The 14,284-nt window shown below is 42.7% G+C and overlaps 1 protein-coding gene across 6 annotated transcripts in view; it reads right to left on the bottom strand.

The window, feature by feature from the left end:
* SEC23B (SEC23 homolog B, COPII coat complex component) overlaps window positions 1–14,284 on the bottom strand; it is a 36,839-nt gene that overhangs the window by 22,348 nt on the left and 207 nt on the right. For 4 of the 6 annotated variants that reach the window (XM_015099656.4, XM_015099655.4, XM_060397487.1 and 1 more), the window contains exons 2-10: window positions 12,328–12,563; window positions 11,040–11,097; window positions 5,660–5,746; window positions 4,749–4,985; window positions 4,537–4,622; window positions 3,375–3,519; window positions 2,783–2,941; window positions 2,342–2,457; window positions 273–396 (exon numbers count right to left, since the gene is read on the bottom strand). In XM_015099656.4, coding sequence (XP_014955142.1) covers window positions 273–396; window positions 2,342–2,457; window positions 2,783–2,941; window positions 3,375–3,519; window positions 4,537–4,622; window positions 4,749–4,985; window positions 5,660–5,746; window positions 11,040–11,097; window positions 12,328–12,548 — 1,233 coding nt within the window. In that variant the 5' untranslated portion in view covers window positions 12,549–12,563. The remainder of the gene's footprint in view (window positions 1–272; window positions 397–2,341; window positions 2,458–2,782; window positions 2,942–3,374; window positions 3,520–4,536; window positions 4,623–4,748; window positions 4,986–5,659; window positions 5,747–11,039; window positions 11,098–12,327; window positions 12,564–14,284) is intronic. The other 2 variants (XM_015099658.4, XM_015099657.4) reach the window with 1 other exon arrangement.

The raw sequence follows: 14,284 nt of genomic DNA, 5'->3' as shown, positions 1-14,284 counted from the left end.
AGTGGGTGCTCAGCCTACCACCCGTAATCTACGGCCTGCTGTCCTAGGGCAGAGCAGAACCTGCAGGGAGAGCAGACAACTCTGTGTTTCAAACACTGATAAATACACAGTTCATTCTTGAGACGCAAAGCGACCAGGGATAGTGGGATTATTTTGCTGGGAACTTCATATCTTTAAGTGCCCATGTCCTGCGGGGTGAGGTTTCTCCAAGGCCAACTACTAAATAAGCTGGAACACTATTCTTCCCTTAAATCTTTATAAATCTATTGTACCTTTACTTCCAAAGTAGCACCAAAGGCCATTCGGAAATTGCCATTAAAATCTTTACTGAAAATTCTTTGGAATGTCTGCTTGAAGAGAGAAGTGTTGAAAGAATCTCCCATCACCATGTAGCCTCTAGGAAGAAAAAAGGAAAAAGAAAGTGAACCTTTAGGATGACTGAAAGCCATTCAGAGGCTTCCTGGGTATTGACAATTAATTTAGAGAAGAAAGTAAAAAGCAAGCCTGTCTATAAAGGTGCTACTGACAATATACTGCTTGCTAATGGTAACAGCCAGTTCAAGCTGTACTCAGGAAAGACACTATTTTTAAAACATGAAACAGAATTATTTAGAACAGCGCTTGTATCTTGATCACTATGACAGTTATATAAACCTACAAGAGATGACAAATACCTCACAGAACTAGACATACACAGAGATTTTAAAAATGAGTGCATGTAAACAATGGTGAGAGCCAAGTCCAGTCCATAATGGAGTCAACTGTATAGACTAAGTCAAGTTTCCCGGTTGTGACATTGTGCTGTATTTATATAAGATGCCACCACTGAGCTCCCAAATCACTGCAGATGGTGACTGCAGCCATGAAATTAAAAGACGCTTACTCCTTGGAAGAAAAGTTATGACCAACCTAGATAGCATATTCAAAAGCAGAGACATTACTTTGCCAACAAAGGTCCATCTAGTCAAGGCTATGGCTTTTCCAGTAGTCATGTATGGATGTGAGAGTTGGACTATAAAGAAAGCTGAGTGCCAAAAAATTGATGCTTTTGAACTGTGGAGTTGGAGAAGACTCTTGAGAGTCCCTTGGACTACAAGGAGATCCAACCAGTCCATTCTAAAGGAGATCAGTCCTGCGTATTCATTGGAAGGACTGATGTTGAAGCTGAAACTCCAATACTTTGGCCACCTGATGCAAAGAACTGACTCATTGGAAAAGACCCTGATGCTGGGAAAGATTGAAGGCAGGAGGAGAAGGGGACAACAGAGGATGAGATGGTTGGATGGCATCACCAACTCAATCGACATGAGTTTGGGTGAACTCCAGAGCTGGTGATGGACAGGAAGGCCTGGCTGCTACAGTCCACGGTGTCACAAAGAGTGGACACGACTGAGCAGCTGAACTGAACCATTGGGAATTGCTGGATGAAAAGTAAGGACAGATCTCTTTGTACTATGTTTGCAATTCCTTGTGAATCTTAATTACTTCAATTAAAAACTTAAAACAAAAATGATACAATCAGCTGCATGTGCTCAGCCACACTTGGAACATGCAGGGGTTCTCAAACCCTGCACATCAGAAACGCTCAGCAATTTTAAATACACTGATGCCCAGGCCATGCCCTGTGCTAATTAAATCCGACTTTAGGAACAGGACTCAAACCAAGAGTAGCTTTTAATGTTTGTGGGTGACTTGACGTGCAGCAGTTTCAGACCAGCACTGCATGTCTGTGGATCTCACCAAAATCCCCAGAGAGTTTGTTAAAATCGACCGCCAGGCTGGAGCCTCAGCCTCTGATTCAGGAGGTCTGGGGTGAAGCCCAAGTGTGCACATTTCTAATCAGGCCCATGGAGCCCTGAGGCAGCTGGTTGGGCCTCATCCTGCTTTGAAGACCATGCCTCCACAATGCCATCCACCCAAGGTGAGGACTTGTGCTCTCAACCCACCCCTCACTGCACCCTCCAGGCTGTCAGGAAGTGTGGCTGCTAGGCCAGGGGAAGGGCTCCTAGTTTCTCTGGCATTCAGACCTATTCCCTACCCTTCTCACAAGGAAATGCTAAAGGCCACACATTTCATGCTTGCCATCTTGCCTAGGTGTCTGAACAACTCTAAGAAATGAAGTTCCTCTGAAACGACAGGTTCCTAGGGAAGCCTGACCTCCTTCCGATCATAGCTTCTTCCTCTGAGAGGTGCACCAACCTCCCCGGCCCAGAAACCGCAGCCCAGCGCCGAACGAACGCTCCTGTGAGCCAGCCTGGGCCCTCCTCATGGTTCCACCCCTCATTTCTCTTTCCTTAGAACCACCACTCTCACTTTACTCAGGGGCTCACTGTCCACATACCCAGTAAGATTTGGACAACACTTCATCTCCAGGAGTCCAGTCTGATCAAGGGCACAGGCATAAATATCAATGCAGTGACCATTTGCAGCAGTGCGGTTCGCAAGCATCTCATAGTGCTGCAGAGAGAGAAAAACCATCTTCATGGAACAGGAACATCACCATTTGGTATCCTCAAAGTATTTCGAGATTGGAAGCTACACTTTTTTTATATGGATGTCATAAACGAAACTGTCCCCATGTCCCCTGTTTGATCACATCCACTCTAACCAAGGTCTCAGAACTGGGGCAGATATTTAATGTCAGCGAGATCTGGCAGGTCATCTCAGCAAAAGCAGCTCGCCTACCACAGAGCATGGCCTGCGCAGAGCAGAGGTTGCTCCTGAGCAGCCGAAGCCCCACCCTGGGTGACTACACTTACAGCCCATGGCCAGGAGCACCTACCTTGGTTGCCTTTTTCATGAAGCGGGCATTGTCTTTCTCAATGTCATGCCAGGAACGAATAGGAACCTTTAATTCATCTCCAACCACCATGCCAGGTCCCTGGGTGGGGGGTCCCCCAGTGAACAGCATGATCCTGGCTCCCGTGTTTGGAAAAGTGCCCTGTGACAGTGAGTGGCAGCATGTTAGAGACACACAGCCCGCCCCAAGCATACTTCCCACATAGATGCTGCAAACACACACTCCCTCGGCTGTCATGAACTGTCGTGAACACTGAAGACATTGCAGCAAAGAGCAGACGACACTACGGACAAGCAGCTTCTCACTTCCAGGCTGAGGCTCTGGAGAGCTTTTATTAATTTACTGTGATCCCACTGCCCTAATGGTCTTGTGTTTCTCAAGAAAACTTTCTATAATTTTCAAAACACTGAGGGCTCCTTCAGTGTGGACAATAATCATCACTGAAGTACGTTCTGATAAACTAACACAGCCAGCTGATTGGGGTCACAGCTGATTTTTCAGACAAGGCAAAGGAACACACCTTCTGCCATCAAGCTTGCAAGGTTCGGGGGTGGGGCAGTAAATTCTGAGTTACCTCCAACAGGCCTACAGCAATGGACAAGGCAACACCAGTGGATCGCAAAGGCCTCTTTCCCTGAGGTACAGGCCACGGGTCCCTCTGTAGTTCCCCAAGGAGATCAGTGAGGTTCATGTCAATCTTGTGAACGGGCTGCAGAAACCTGCATGATTTTGAATGGACATGTCAAGTCTGAGTTAATAAAGTACTCTCGTCCTCGGCCTACGCAACACATAGCTACTGCTCTTTAAAACGCGTATCAGAGTAGAAAAAACTTGCAGTTTTTTTTTTCTTCAAAGTTGTCTCTAACTACAAACACAAAAAACTCAAAGCAATTTTATACAGGACAATCTCTTAAAGCCTAACATATAATAATTTGCACATGTAGTGTGGAAAGAAAATCAATTTCAAACAGGAGCAAATCAGTTTAATTAAAGTTTAAGTGGCCAAAAAGAAAACAATGACAATCCTAAAGACATGCCTAACAGGAACTCAGTTCACGTAACGTTCACAAGCAGGGACAACCTTCATCGATCGTTCTGAAGACTCTCTCAATGTTTCTCTTAAACACTTGGAGTCATCAGGGAAACACCAGTTTCTTAGAGAAGAGGCTGTAACCATCACCTTATGTTGACCGACTGTTAACCCAGCCCTTGGCCGTTCTAGGAGTGCAGCAGGCCACGTGAATTAAGTGCCCAGACTCAGGTTTGTCTCAAGACACTCAACAGAAGCCTTTTCAGTGTCCCCAGCTTTACAAAATGGGGGGAGTTCCCTAGTGGCCTAGTGGTTAGGATTATGGGCTTTCACTGTTGCGGCCCAGGTTCAATTCCTGGTTGGGGAACCGAAGTCCCGAAAGCTGCAGTGCTGCCAAAATTGAAAAAAAGAAAAAAAGGACAACAGCCATGTGTCTAAGGAGAGGGGAAAGACTGTGCGCAGTGCTCTCAAAAGCTCTATGGTGATACAACTCTAAAAGGAAAAGCATCCTAAGCAAAACTGCCCCAGCATATATGTGTATGTATATATTTATATAGATTATAAATTTTAAACATACACTGATGTATTTAGCTTATTATTAAACATTAAATATTGATTAGGCTTAATCCTTTTTCCTCTTTAAAAATAAAATACAAAGCCCTCTTGCCGCACCCCCCTCACTCCCCACCCGAGGGGCCAGACTCACCTGGTGGACACAGACGGGCGCTCCTGCGGCTGAGCTGGGCGCACTGGCTGCACGGGCATCGCAGGCTTGGTCAGGCCCAGCATGTCCTACACAAACCAAAAAGATGCACTTCTCGTAACACAACAAGAGAATGGCTCCTATTTTTTTCCTTTTCCTTAATGAAACTTTAAGAACTATCCCTGCTCCTGCCTGAGGACAAGCTGCACACTGACCTGGATCTGCTTGGCAGTAAGGTCCTTCGTACCCCGGAAGACGTAACTCTTGGAGATGCCCTCACAGCTGAGTTCGTGAACCTGTACCATCCTTCCAAACGTGATCAAACCCACCAGCGCATCCGGAGGGAGTAGGCTCAAGGACATCTGCAGGGACTCCTTGAGTGCTTGGAGGTCATCATCCTCTAGACACGTGTCTACCACATACAAGAAGATCAGAGGGGATGGGGCACCTCGCTGGATGTGGAGAAAAATGGCATAACAGTTAGTGTACAGACAGATGTGACCTGCTCTTTTTAAAACAAAACAAGTATGTATTAAATAACAACTCTTTATTTACACTTGTCAGGGATAACAACATCAAAACAAACTTCTACTTACCTCATTAAAAGGCAGGTTTTATCAAAACCAACTGAATGCAGACTATTAGTATCCAACAATTTATTCCCCATTTTGAATGCCAGGCCTTGCTCTAGGTCCTGCCATACATCAGCAGACCAAAAGGCCAGAGATCCCTATCTGCCTGAGGAGCTAACTTTCGAGAACCGAGAAGAGGGGCGGGATTGTGCAGGTGGGGCGGGGTGGGGATGGAGCTCCAACGGTAACTGAGAGGCTAGGGCAGCCTTATTAAGAAAGTAACATTTTAGATTTCAAAAGAAAAAAACAAAGTAACATGTGAGCAAAAAGCTGGATGGGAGGGAGGGAGCAATGCAGATACAGGGAGAGAGCTCCAGCCAGAGGAAAAGCCAGAACCAAGGGCCAGGGACACGTCTGTGCCCACAGACTGAGCAGTCACGGATCCCGCGGGCCTTGCAGCTGTAAATTGTCCATATGGGCAAGAGACACAGAAGACAGAGTATTTCAGAAGAAACTCAATACTTAACACTGCTCCCTAAATACGTGACAATTACCTGTATCACGTACTCAATTGTAGAAAACTGGGGCATTAATTCAGCAGGCTGGTTCACCTCAGATATGCCTGCGTAAGCTGGAGGAAACTGGAGAGAACAAGACAGAGCAATGTTTCATGAGGGCAGACAGTTACACTGTGTCTCTTATCTTCCATTCATAAAAACAGTAACAGTTTGATGACCACGTATTTATTCTGAAAGTGTAAAACCTAGAACATGTTACTAAAATACAAAAATCTATTAACACTGCCCTACATCTCACAGGAACTTTATTTTAAACACAGTTTTCGGATATGTTATAACTTCTAAATGATTAAAACACACACTACTAAAAACTGTTTCCTAATTGTTGCCTATAAATGAAGGGCTGAGATTTTAGCTGTCTTATCAATTACCTATGTGGAATCTAAAGCTTTTATTTAGGTTTATTATTCTAGCTGTGATCAATAAAGTAATACATGTTCATTGTAGAAAACCTGGCAAGTACAAGAAATTTCATGGACAGAGGAGCCTGGCAGGCTACAGCCCACAGGGTTGCAAAAGCTGTACATGACTGAGCGACTGAACAAGAAAAATATAAGAAAAAAGAAACAACTCCCCCATCACACACAAACCCACACACACTCCCACCACTTGGAGGCAGCCTCTGTCAACATCTCCGCTTCCACACTTGTTCTTAAGCACAGCTGAGATCATCTTGTATGCACAATTTTGCAACCTGCCTTTTGGTGCTTAACATAATGTCATAGGTGTCTTCTTTTTTCTCTGAAAACATTTTAGATTCGTAGCTTATATGTTGCTTTTCCTTTCCCCCCAAGTTAAAAATTGAGGTATGATGCCGTACATACCAATTTTACCATCTTTTTGAGTGTCCGGTTCAGAGGTCTTAAATACATTTATAACATTGTGCAACCACCTCCAACATCAATCCCCAGAACTTTTCTCATCTTGTAAAACTGAAACTCTGAACCTGTTAAACAATCTCCACTACATCCCCACCCAGCCGCTGGCACCCACCTCTCCATTATTTCAAGTACCTCATTTAAGGGGGATCATATATGTTTGCCTTTTTTAGTTCAGTTCAGTGGCTCAGTCGTGTCCGACTCTTTGCGACCCCATGAATCGCAGCACACCAGGCCTCCCTGTCCATCACCATCTCACGGAGTTCACTCAGACTCACGTCCATCAAGTCAGTGATGCCATCCAGCCATCTCATCCTCTGTCGTCCCCTTCTCCTTCTGCCCCCAATCCCTCCCAGCATCAGAGTCTTCTCCAATGAGTCAACTTTTCACATGAGGTGGCCAAAGTACTGAAGCTTCAGCTTTAGCATCATTCCTTCCAAAGAAATCCCAGGGTTTGGCTTTTTAGGACTGGCTTATTTCACTCAAAGCTCAACTACATTGTAGCGTTAAGTCAGACATCCTTGCATCTTAAGGCTGATTACTATTTCACTGAATACAGGACACTTGCTCACCCATTCATCTGGCAGCAGATACTGAAGTCAGGTGAAATGTTTGGCTACTGTGAATAATACTGCTATGACTCAAAAAAGATGTCCTTTTCATCATAGGGGATTGGAGTGCAAAAGTAGGAAGTCAAGAAATACCTCGAGTAACAGGCAAATTTGGCTTTGCAATGCCGAATGAAGCAGAGCAAAGACTAATCAAGTTTTGCCAAGAAAATGCACTGGTCATAGCAAACACCCTCTTCCAACAACACAAGAGAAGACCCTACACATGGACATCACCAGATGGTCAACACCGAAATCACATTGATTATATTCTTTGCAGCCAAAGATGGAGAAGCTCTATACAGTCAACAAAAACAAGACCAGGAGCTGACTGTGGCTCAGATCATGAACTCCTTATTGCCAAATTCAGACTTAAATTGAAGAAAGTAGGGAAAACCGCTAGACCATTCAGGTATGACCTAAATCAAATCCCTTATGATTATACACTGGAAGTGAGAAATAGATATAAGGGACTAGATCTGATAGACAAAGTGCCTGATGAACTATGGAATGAGGTTCGTGACACTGTACAGGAGACAGGGATCAAGACCATCCCCATGGAAAAGAAATGCAAAAAAAGCAAAATGGCTATCTGGGGAGGCCTTACAAATAGCTGTGAAAAGAAGAGAGGTGAAAAGCCAAGGAGAAAAGGAAAGATATAAGCATCAGAATGCAGAGTTCCAAAGAATAGCAAGAAGAGATAATAAAGCCTTCTTCAGTGATCAATGCAAAGAAATAGAGGAAAACAACAGAATGGGAAAGACTAGAGATCTCTTCAAGAAAGTTAGAGATACCAAGGGAACATTTCATGCAAAGATAGGCTCGATAAAGGACAGAAATGGTCTGGACCTAACAGAAGCAGAAGATATTAAGAGGTGGCAAGAATACACAGAAGAACTGTACAAAAAAGGGCTTCATAACCCAGATAATCACGATGGTGTGATCACTCATCCAGCCAGACATCCTGAAATGTAAAGTCAAGTGGGCCTTGGAAAGCATCGCTAGGAACAAAGCTAGTGGAGGTGATGAATTCCAGTTGAGCTGTTTCAAATCCTGAAAGATGATGCTGTCAAAGTACTGCACTCAATATGCCAGCAAATTTCGAAAACTCAGCAGTGGCCACAGGACTGGAAAAGGTCAGTTTTCATTCCAATCCCAAAGAAAGGCAATGCCAAAGAATGCTTGAACTACCACACAATTGCACTCATCTCACATGCTAGTAAAGTAATGCTCAAAATTCTCCAAGCCAGGCTTCAGCAATACGTGAACCGTGAACTTCCTGATGTTCAAGCTGGTTTTAGAAAAGGCAGAGGAACCAGAGATCAAATTGCCAACATCCACTGGATCATGGAAAAGCAAGAGTTTCAGAAAAACATCTATTTCTGCTTTCTTGACTATGCCAAAGCCTTTGACTGTGTGGATCACAATAAACTATGGAAAATTCTGAAAGAGATGGGAATATCAGACCACCTGACCTGCCTCTTGAGAAATCTGTATGCAGGTCAGCAAGCAACAGTCAGAACTGGACATGGAACAACAGACTGGTTGCAAATAGGAAAAGGAGTATGTCAAGGCTGTATATTGTCACCCTGCTTATTTAACTTATATGCAGAGTACATCATGAGAAACGCTGGACTGGAAGAAACACAAGCTGGAATCAAGATTGCCGGGAGAAATATCAATAACCGCAGATATGCAGATGATACTACTCTTAAGGCCGAAAGTGAAGAGGAACTAAAAAGCCTCTTGATGAAAGTGAAAGAGGAGAGTGAAAAAGTTGGCTTAAAGCTCAACATTCAGAAAACAAAGATCATGTCATCCAGCCCCATCACTGGGAAATAGATGGGGAAACAGTGAAACAGTGTCAGACTTTATTTTTTTGGGCTCCAAAATCACTGCAGATGGTGACTGCAGCCATGAAATTAAAAGACGCTTACTCCTTGGACGAAAAGTTACGACCAACCTAGACAGCATATTCAAAAGTAGAGACATTACTTTGCCAACTAAGGTCCGTCTAGTCAAAGCTCTGGTTTTTCCTGTGGTCATGTATGGATGTGAGAGTTGGACTGTGAAGAAAGCTGAGCACCAAAGAATTGATGCTTTGGAACTGTGGTGTTGGAGAAGACTCTTGAGAGTCCCTTGGACTGCAAGGAGATCCAACCAGTCCATTCTGAAGGAGATCAACCCTGGGATTTCTTTGGAAGGAATGATGCTAAAGCTGAAACTCCAGTACTTTGGCCACCTCATGTGAAGAGTTGACTGATTGGAAAAGACTCTGATGCTGGGAGGGGTTGGGGGCAGGAGGAGAAGGGGACGACAGAGGATGAGATGGCTGGATGGCATCATTGACTCGATGGACGTGAGTTTGAGTGAACTCTGGGAGTTGGTGATGGACAGGGAGGCCTGGCGTGCTGCGATTCATGGGGTCGCAAAGAGTCAGACACGACTGAGCGACTGAACTGAACTAAACAGAACTGAACAGGAGTGTGTATCTACAAGACCCTGTTTTCCGTTCTTTTGGATATATACCCAGAGGTGGGAATCCTTCATCATTTGGTAAACATCACTAATGATTAGTGACAATGAGCACCTTTTTATGTGCTTATTGGCCATCCATCTATCATCTTTGGAGAAATTATCTCTTCAAGTCCTTTGGACATTTCTGAATTGGGCTTCCCTGTTGTTGACTATTATGAGTTCTTAAATATTCTACACATTAATCCGTTAGACATAAGATTTGCAAATACTTTCACCCACTGTATGAGCTGGCTTTTACTCTCTTGAGACTGTCTTTTTGATCCAGAAGAATTTTCACAATTAATAAAATTAAACGGACATCAATTCTGAGTGTAACAGGGTGTAGGAATATTTTCAAGACTTGCATAAACTTCTGAATCGCCCATGGAATCCTGAATGGTGGGACCTCCCTGGTGATCCAGTGGCTAAGACTCCATGTTTCCAATGCAGGAGGCCTGGGTTTGATCCCTGGTCAGGGAACTAGATCCCACATGCTGCAATTAAAGATTCTGAATGTTGCAATGAAGCTCTCATGTGCCTCAGCTAAGACCTGGCATGGCCAAAATAAATGAATTAAAAAAAAAAAAATTACTGAATGGTACCTGCTTCTAATTCTCAAGCTTATACTCAGTTATCAACTGCAGGCTGGTCCTTTATCACTGGACTCAGTGTGCACTGAACATGAGACTCATGATTATGATCAATTTAAGAATAAGTAGATTATTAGTATCTTAAGGTCTACTAGAACAGTACATATTATGATGAGCATAATCAATTATTTGCTAACTGCTTTACCAAGGTACAGTTTATATACCATAAAATTCACTCATTGTAAATGCACAACTCAGTGATTTTTAGTAAATGCACACAGAACTGTGCAATACTTATCATAATCCACTTTTAGAATATTTTCTTCATAGGCACAGTTCATGTCAAAGAGAATTCTCTCTCATCATTTGGGAGCTCTTAGCTCAACAGCTTAAAAATGCTTAAACCAAAATAAGATAAATACTGATATTTTACCCTAAAAGTTAGAAGGGTCAGAAAATGAAAATCCAGTATCCAATTAAAATAAATTGAAGTCAAATGTAATATAAACACCTCATCTGTTTTCCAAGGTAACAAATGCTTACAGAGCGCGTACTTAGAAAAAAAGAGAAGGGAATTCTATGTCCTCTCCACAGCGAACGACAAAGACTCAAATAAAGAAACGGAAAGACCATTTCAAAGAAAAATCACAGATGTTCAATGTTCAATATTACCAGGGGAGACCCAAATTCACCTCAATTTTTTCACTGTAGGACAACGAACTGAAACACAGGGAATACTTTTAAAATAATTATATTCACATACCTGATTTCTCTGGAAACAGAAATTACAGGCCCAAAGCTTTGCTCGATAATCAACCTGACTGTGAGAAGGATAAAATATTACATCCAGGTATTATTTTCATTTTTAACACAGTACTGAGCGGGGGATTTTTGTAGAAACAAACACCTCTGGCATTAATACGTCTCTGGTCAATAACGTGTTTTAAGCTAGAAGACATTTACATGTAAACTTCAAGTTCAGTTAGTCTCTGAGATGTGTGTTCCTATGTGGGTGCATCAGTGGATGAAGGCACGCAACACCTTCTCTGCAGCTCGAGTTCTGGCTAAGGACACAAAAAGGCTCCTTCAAGGAACAACAATGAACGGCTACTAAACCCTTTTTTCTCTTTTCTGACTTCCTAGATAATATTTAGAAGTTCATGAGCTATAAAATTTATTCACTACTTTCTATGGCCCCGTTATCTAGACAGTCTTTATGATTTTCCTAACATTTTTACTTTTCAGATATGTGAAACTACTAAATTTTAGTACTAAAAAGTACATGTCACACAGGAAAAACTCCTCAGATTTGAACCACACTTAGTTCACTTGAAGAAGTTGGGTAGGAATGCTTCTGGGTTGATACACTTGCTAAAATTTGTTGCTTGCCCCCTGCTTTCTAAGTTTAGAAAATTAATATCAGGGGCTATTATTTTAAAAGAGCAGCAGCATCTTAAACATGGGCACATCAAGTAAAAGCAAGGAGAATGAAGTAAAAAAAAGTTCCCTTATATAAAAATTTTATCCTTTAAAGAGTATTTATGACACTCTTCATTTGTTTACAAATTCTTTCAAAGAGTGCCCACATTTACGAGAGTGATCACAGGTCACTATTCCAGGTGCAAAAAAAAGTTACACTTAACAATAACATCTTTCAAGAGCTCAAATTTCTTCTGCCTGTTATTTCTTCCTGCCATACGGGATCACCATACCAGGTAGGTGTGACAGAACTGTCTAGAGCATTTGGATTTTTCTGGAAAAAGCTTTAAAGACACCAATAAAATGAACGGTTAAACCAAAAATAAACTGCAAACCAGAAGGGAAAAACAACAACCAATCCTTTCCCTCCACGTCACCCTGTAAGTTCTAATTCTATTTGGAGTTATCAGGCCAGAGGGATTCCCAAAAGCACTCATTACCTAAGTATCTCACTATTCACTACTCATCTCAGATCTGACATCTTGCCCAAATGAATCACTTTTATGAGAATCACGTAAACGTCGGAATTTATTGCAGTTATCCTTTTTACTGGTTTTTAAAAGAGTTCATACCAAAGTGGATTGAGAATGGCTTTGCAAGTTGGCCTGCTGCAGAGCACTGGTTCATACTGTACGGGAGGCAGGTCTGGACGTTCTTTTAAAGGAGTGAGAAGACAAGCAAGGGGAACAACCATTCTTGTAGCCTCGAGTCTGCTGGAAGGCCACACATTCCAACTAAAACGCACACCATCGCGTTCTTCATTCTGCTGAATGAACTCCAGGTATGTGGCCATTGTCTAAAAAAAAAACTACAGATAAACCCTTAATTGTATGTGAAATTCCCAACTGAACTTCAAAAAAAAAGATGATGACCTAACGCAACATTCTTTAAACACTTAAGTCTAGAAGAACTTGTCACTGGAGGATGTCAACGTCTCACTTCTCTCTGACCCCCAAGGGTCAGTTAACTTTATGGCTACTTTCCTTTTCCTTTCCCAAATCCCCGTTTCTAGCACTTAAAAAAAATAAAAGGGGCGGGAGGTTTAAAATCACTTGTTCATCTCTAAGCTGCATGCAGTTGAGTAAGTCATTTAAATCTCCTCAAACAGCACATTATCACTTCAGCCAAGCAGATTTCAACCCCGTGTTCAAGCCCTGTTTCAGAAGCTGGCTACCTTCCTCCCTGACCCCCTTTCCTCCTGATTCTATTTCAGTAAAACTTGTATTAAAATTTACATTCCAAGCGATCTTGGTTTTGTGCCCTTTTCCCTCTTTCCATTATTAACTACAAAGAAAAGACCTAGATACTGATGCTCAAATGCTATTCATGGAGTGAACAGCCCCCAGTGCTTACCCAAAGTACTTCTTGGGATCACCGGAATTAAAGGCCAGCGGACTACTACACTACATACACACCTCAGCAGCACCCATCCTCTCACCACAGTCACTTATGCTCATGCCTTGAAAGATTCCAACTTTAACAGCCATTCAGATTAAGTACACTTTCAAACCCAGATAATGCCAATTCCCCTGAGTGCCCTATACATCCTGTTTACATACTAAAATCTAGGCTAACGTACAGTTCAGCTATTAGGTAGGATTCAAGGGAACAAAAAGCTCAACAATGGGAAAAAAGGCAAATTAAGGTATCTATTATATAAGTGGCTTCTAGTGCTCACTTATGCAATGCTAAATAATGACTGTCTCCAATTATTTTAAGATGTACCATACTGTTAATAACTCGGACAAAGAAAACAATATACAGCTTATAAATGTGAATGAACCGATTACTCTGCTACACACAACATTGATCATAGAAATTCCAAATGTCTGTTCCAATTAAACCCCTGAGGCATATGTTATGTCTGGCAAAAGTGGGAAACTGAGGCACTATATACACAGAAACACTTCCACAGCTTCCTGGGCAGCAAAAGGTAATTTAGGTGGGAATGAAAGCACTCTCAGCAAGCACCTCAGCAGCTTTCATTTAGTGACCATTTTCCTTCTCAAAACATTTCCTTACTAATAGGTACTATATCTCCGTCCTATGTCCCCAAGCATCTACATAGTAAAACCTGCACTGTCCATTTCCCACTGCCTCTCTTCCCCTCACTCTTTCAACAGCGTGGATTCTTAACTCTGGGCTCACAGCCAACAAGGAACTTCACAAGGTCAATAAATCCTTTGAAACTACATGCAAAACTGTGTGCATGAGCCAACAGTGCATTAAGATCCTGTATATGTATCTGTAAAAAAAAAATCTGTACCATTCATCCCACCTTAAGGGCATGACTTTTCAGGACGCAGCTAAGGCTAAGCAAGGAGTCCGAAGACCTGGGTTCTTAGCTCCGACTCCGTTACGAAGCGTAAATCATTTAAACTAATTCTCGAGTTCCTCAACTTTAAAATGGACGTTGGATCCTTCTGGGCCCCCTCCCTCGAGTCCGAGGGATTCTGCGCCAAAAGCAGGCCCACCGCCCCAGCTGGCGGGGACCGAGCCACTTTCAACAAACCCTTGGGTCACCGATCC

Source organism: Ovis aries, chromosome 13 (genome assembly GCF_016772045.2).
Source record: "Ovis aries strain OAR_USU_Benz2616 breed Rambouillet chromosome 13, ARS-UI_Ramb_v3.0, whole genome shotgun sequence".
In the NCBI taxonomy this organism is placed as follows: domain Eukaryota; kingdom Metazoa; phylum Chordata; class Mammalia; order Artiodactyla; family Bovidae; genus Ovis; species Ovis aries.
Note: the sequence above shows the minus strand (reverse complement) of the source record. Positions and strands in the feature narration are given on the sequence as shown.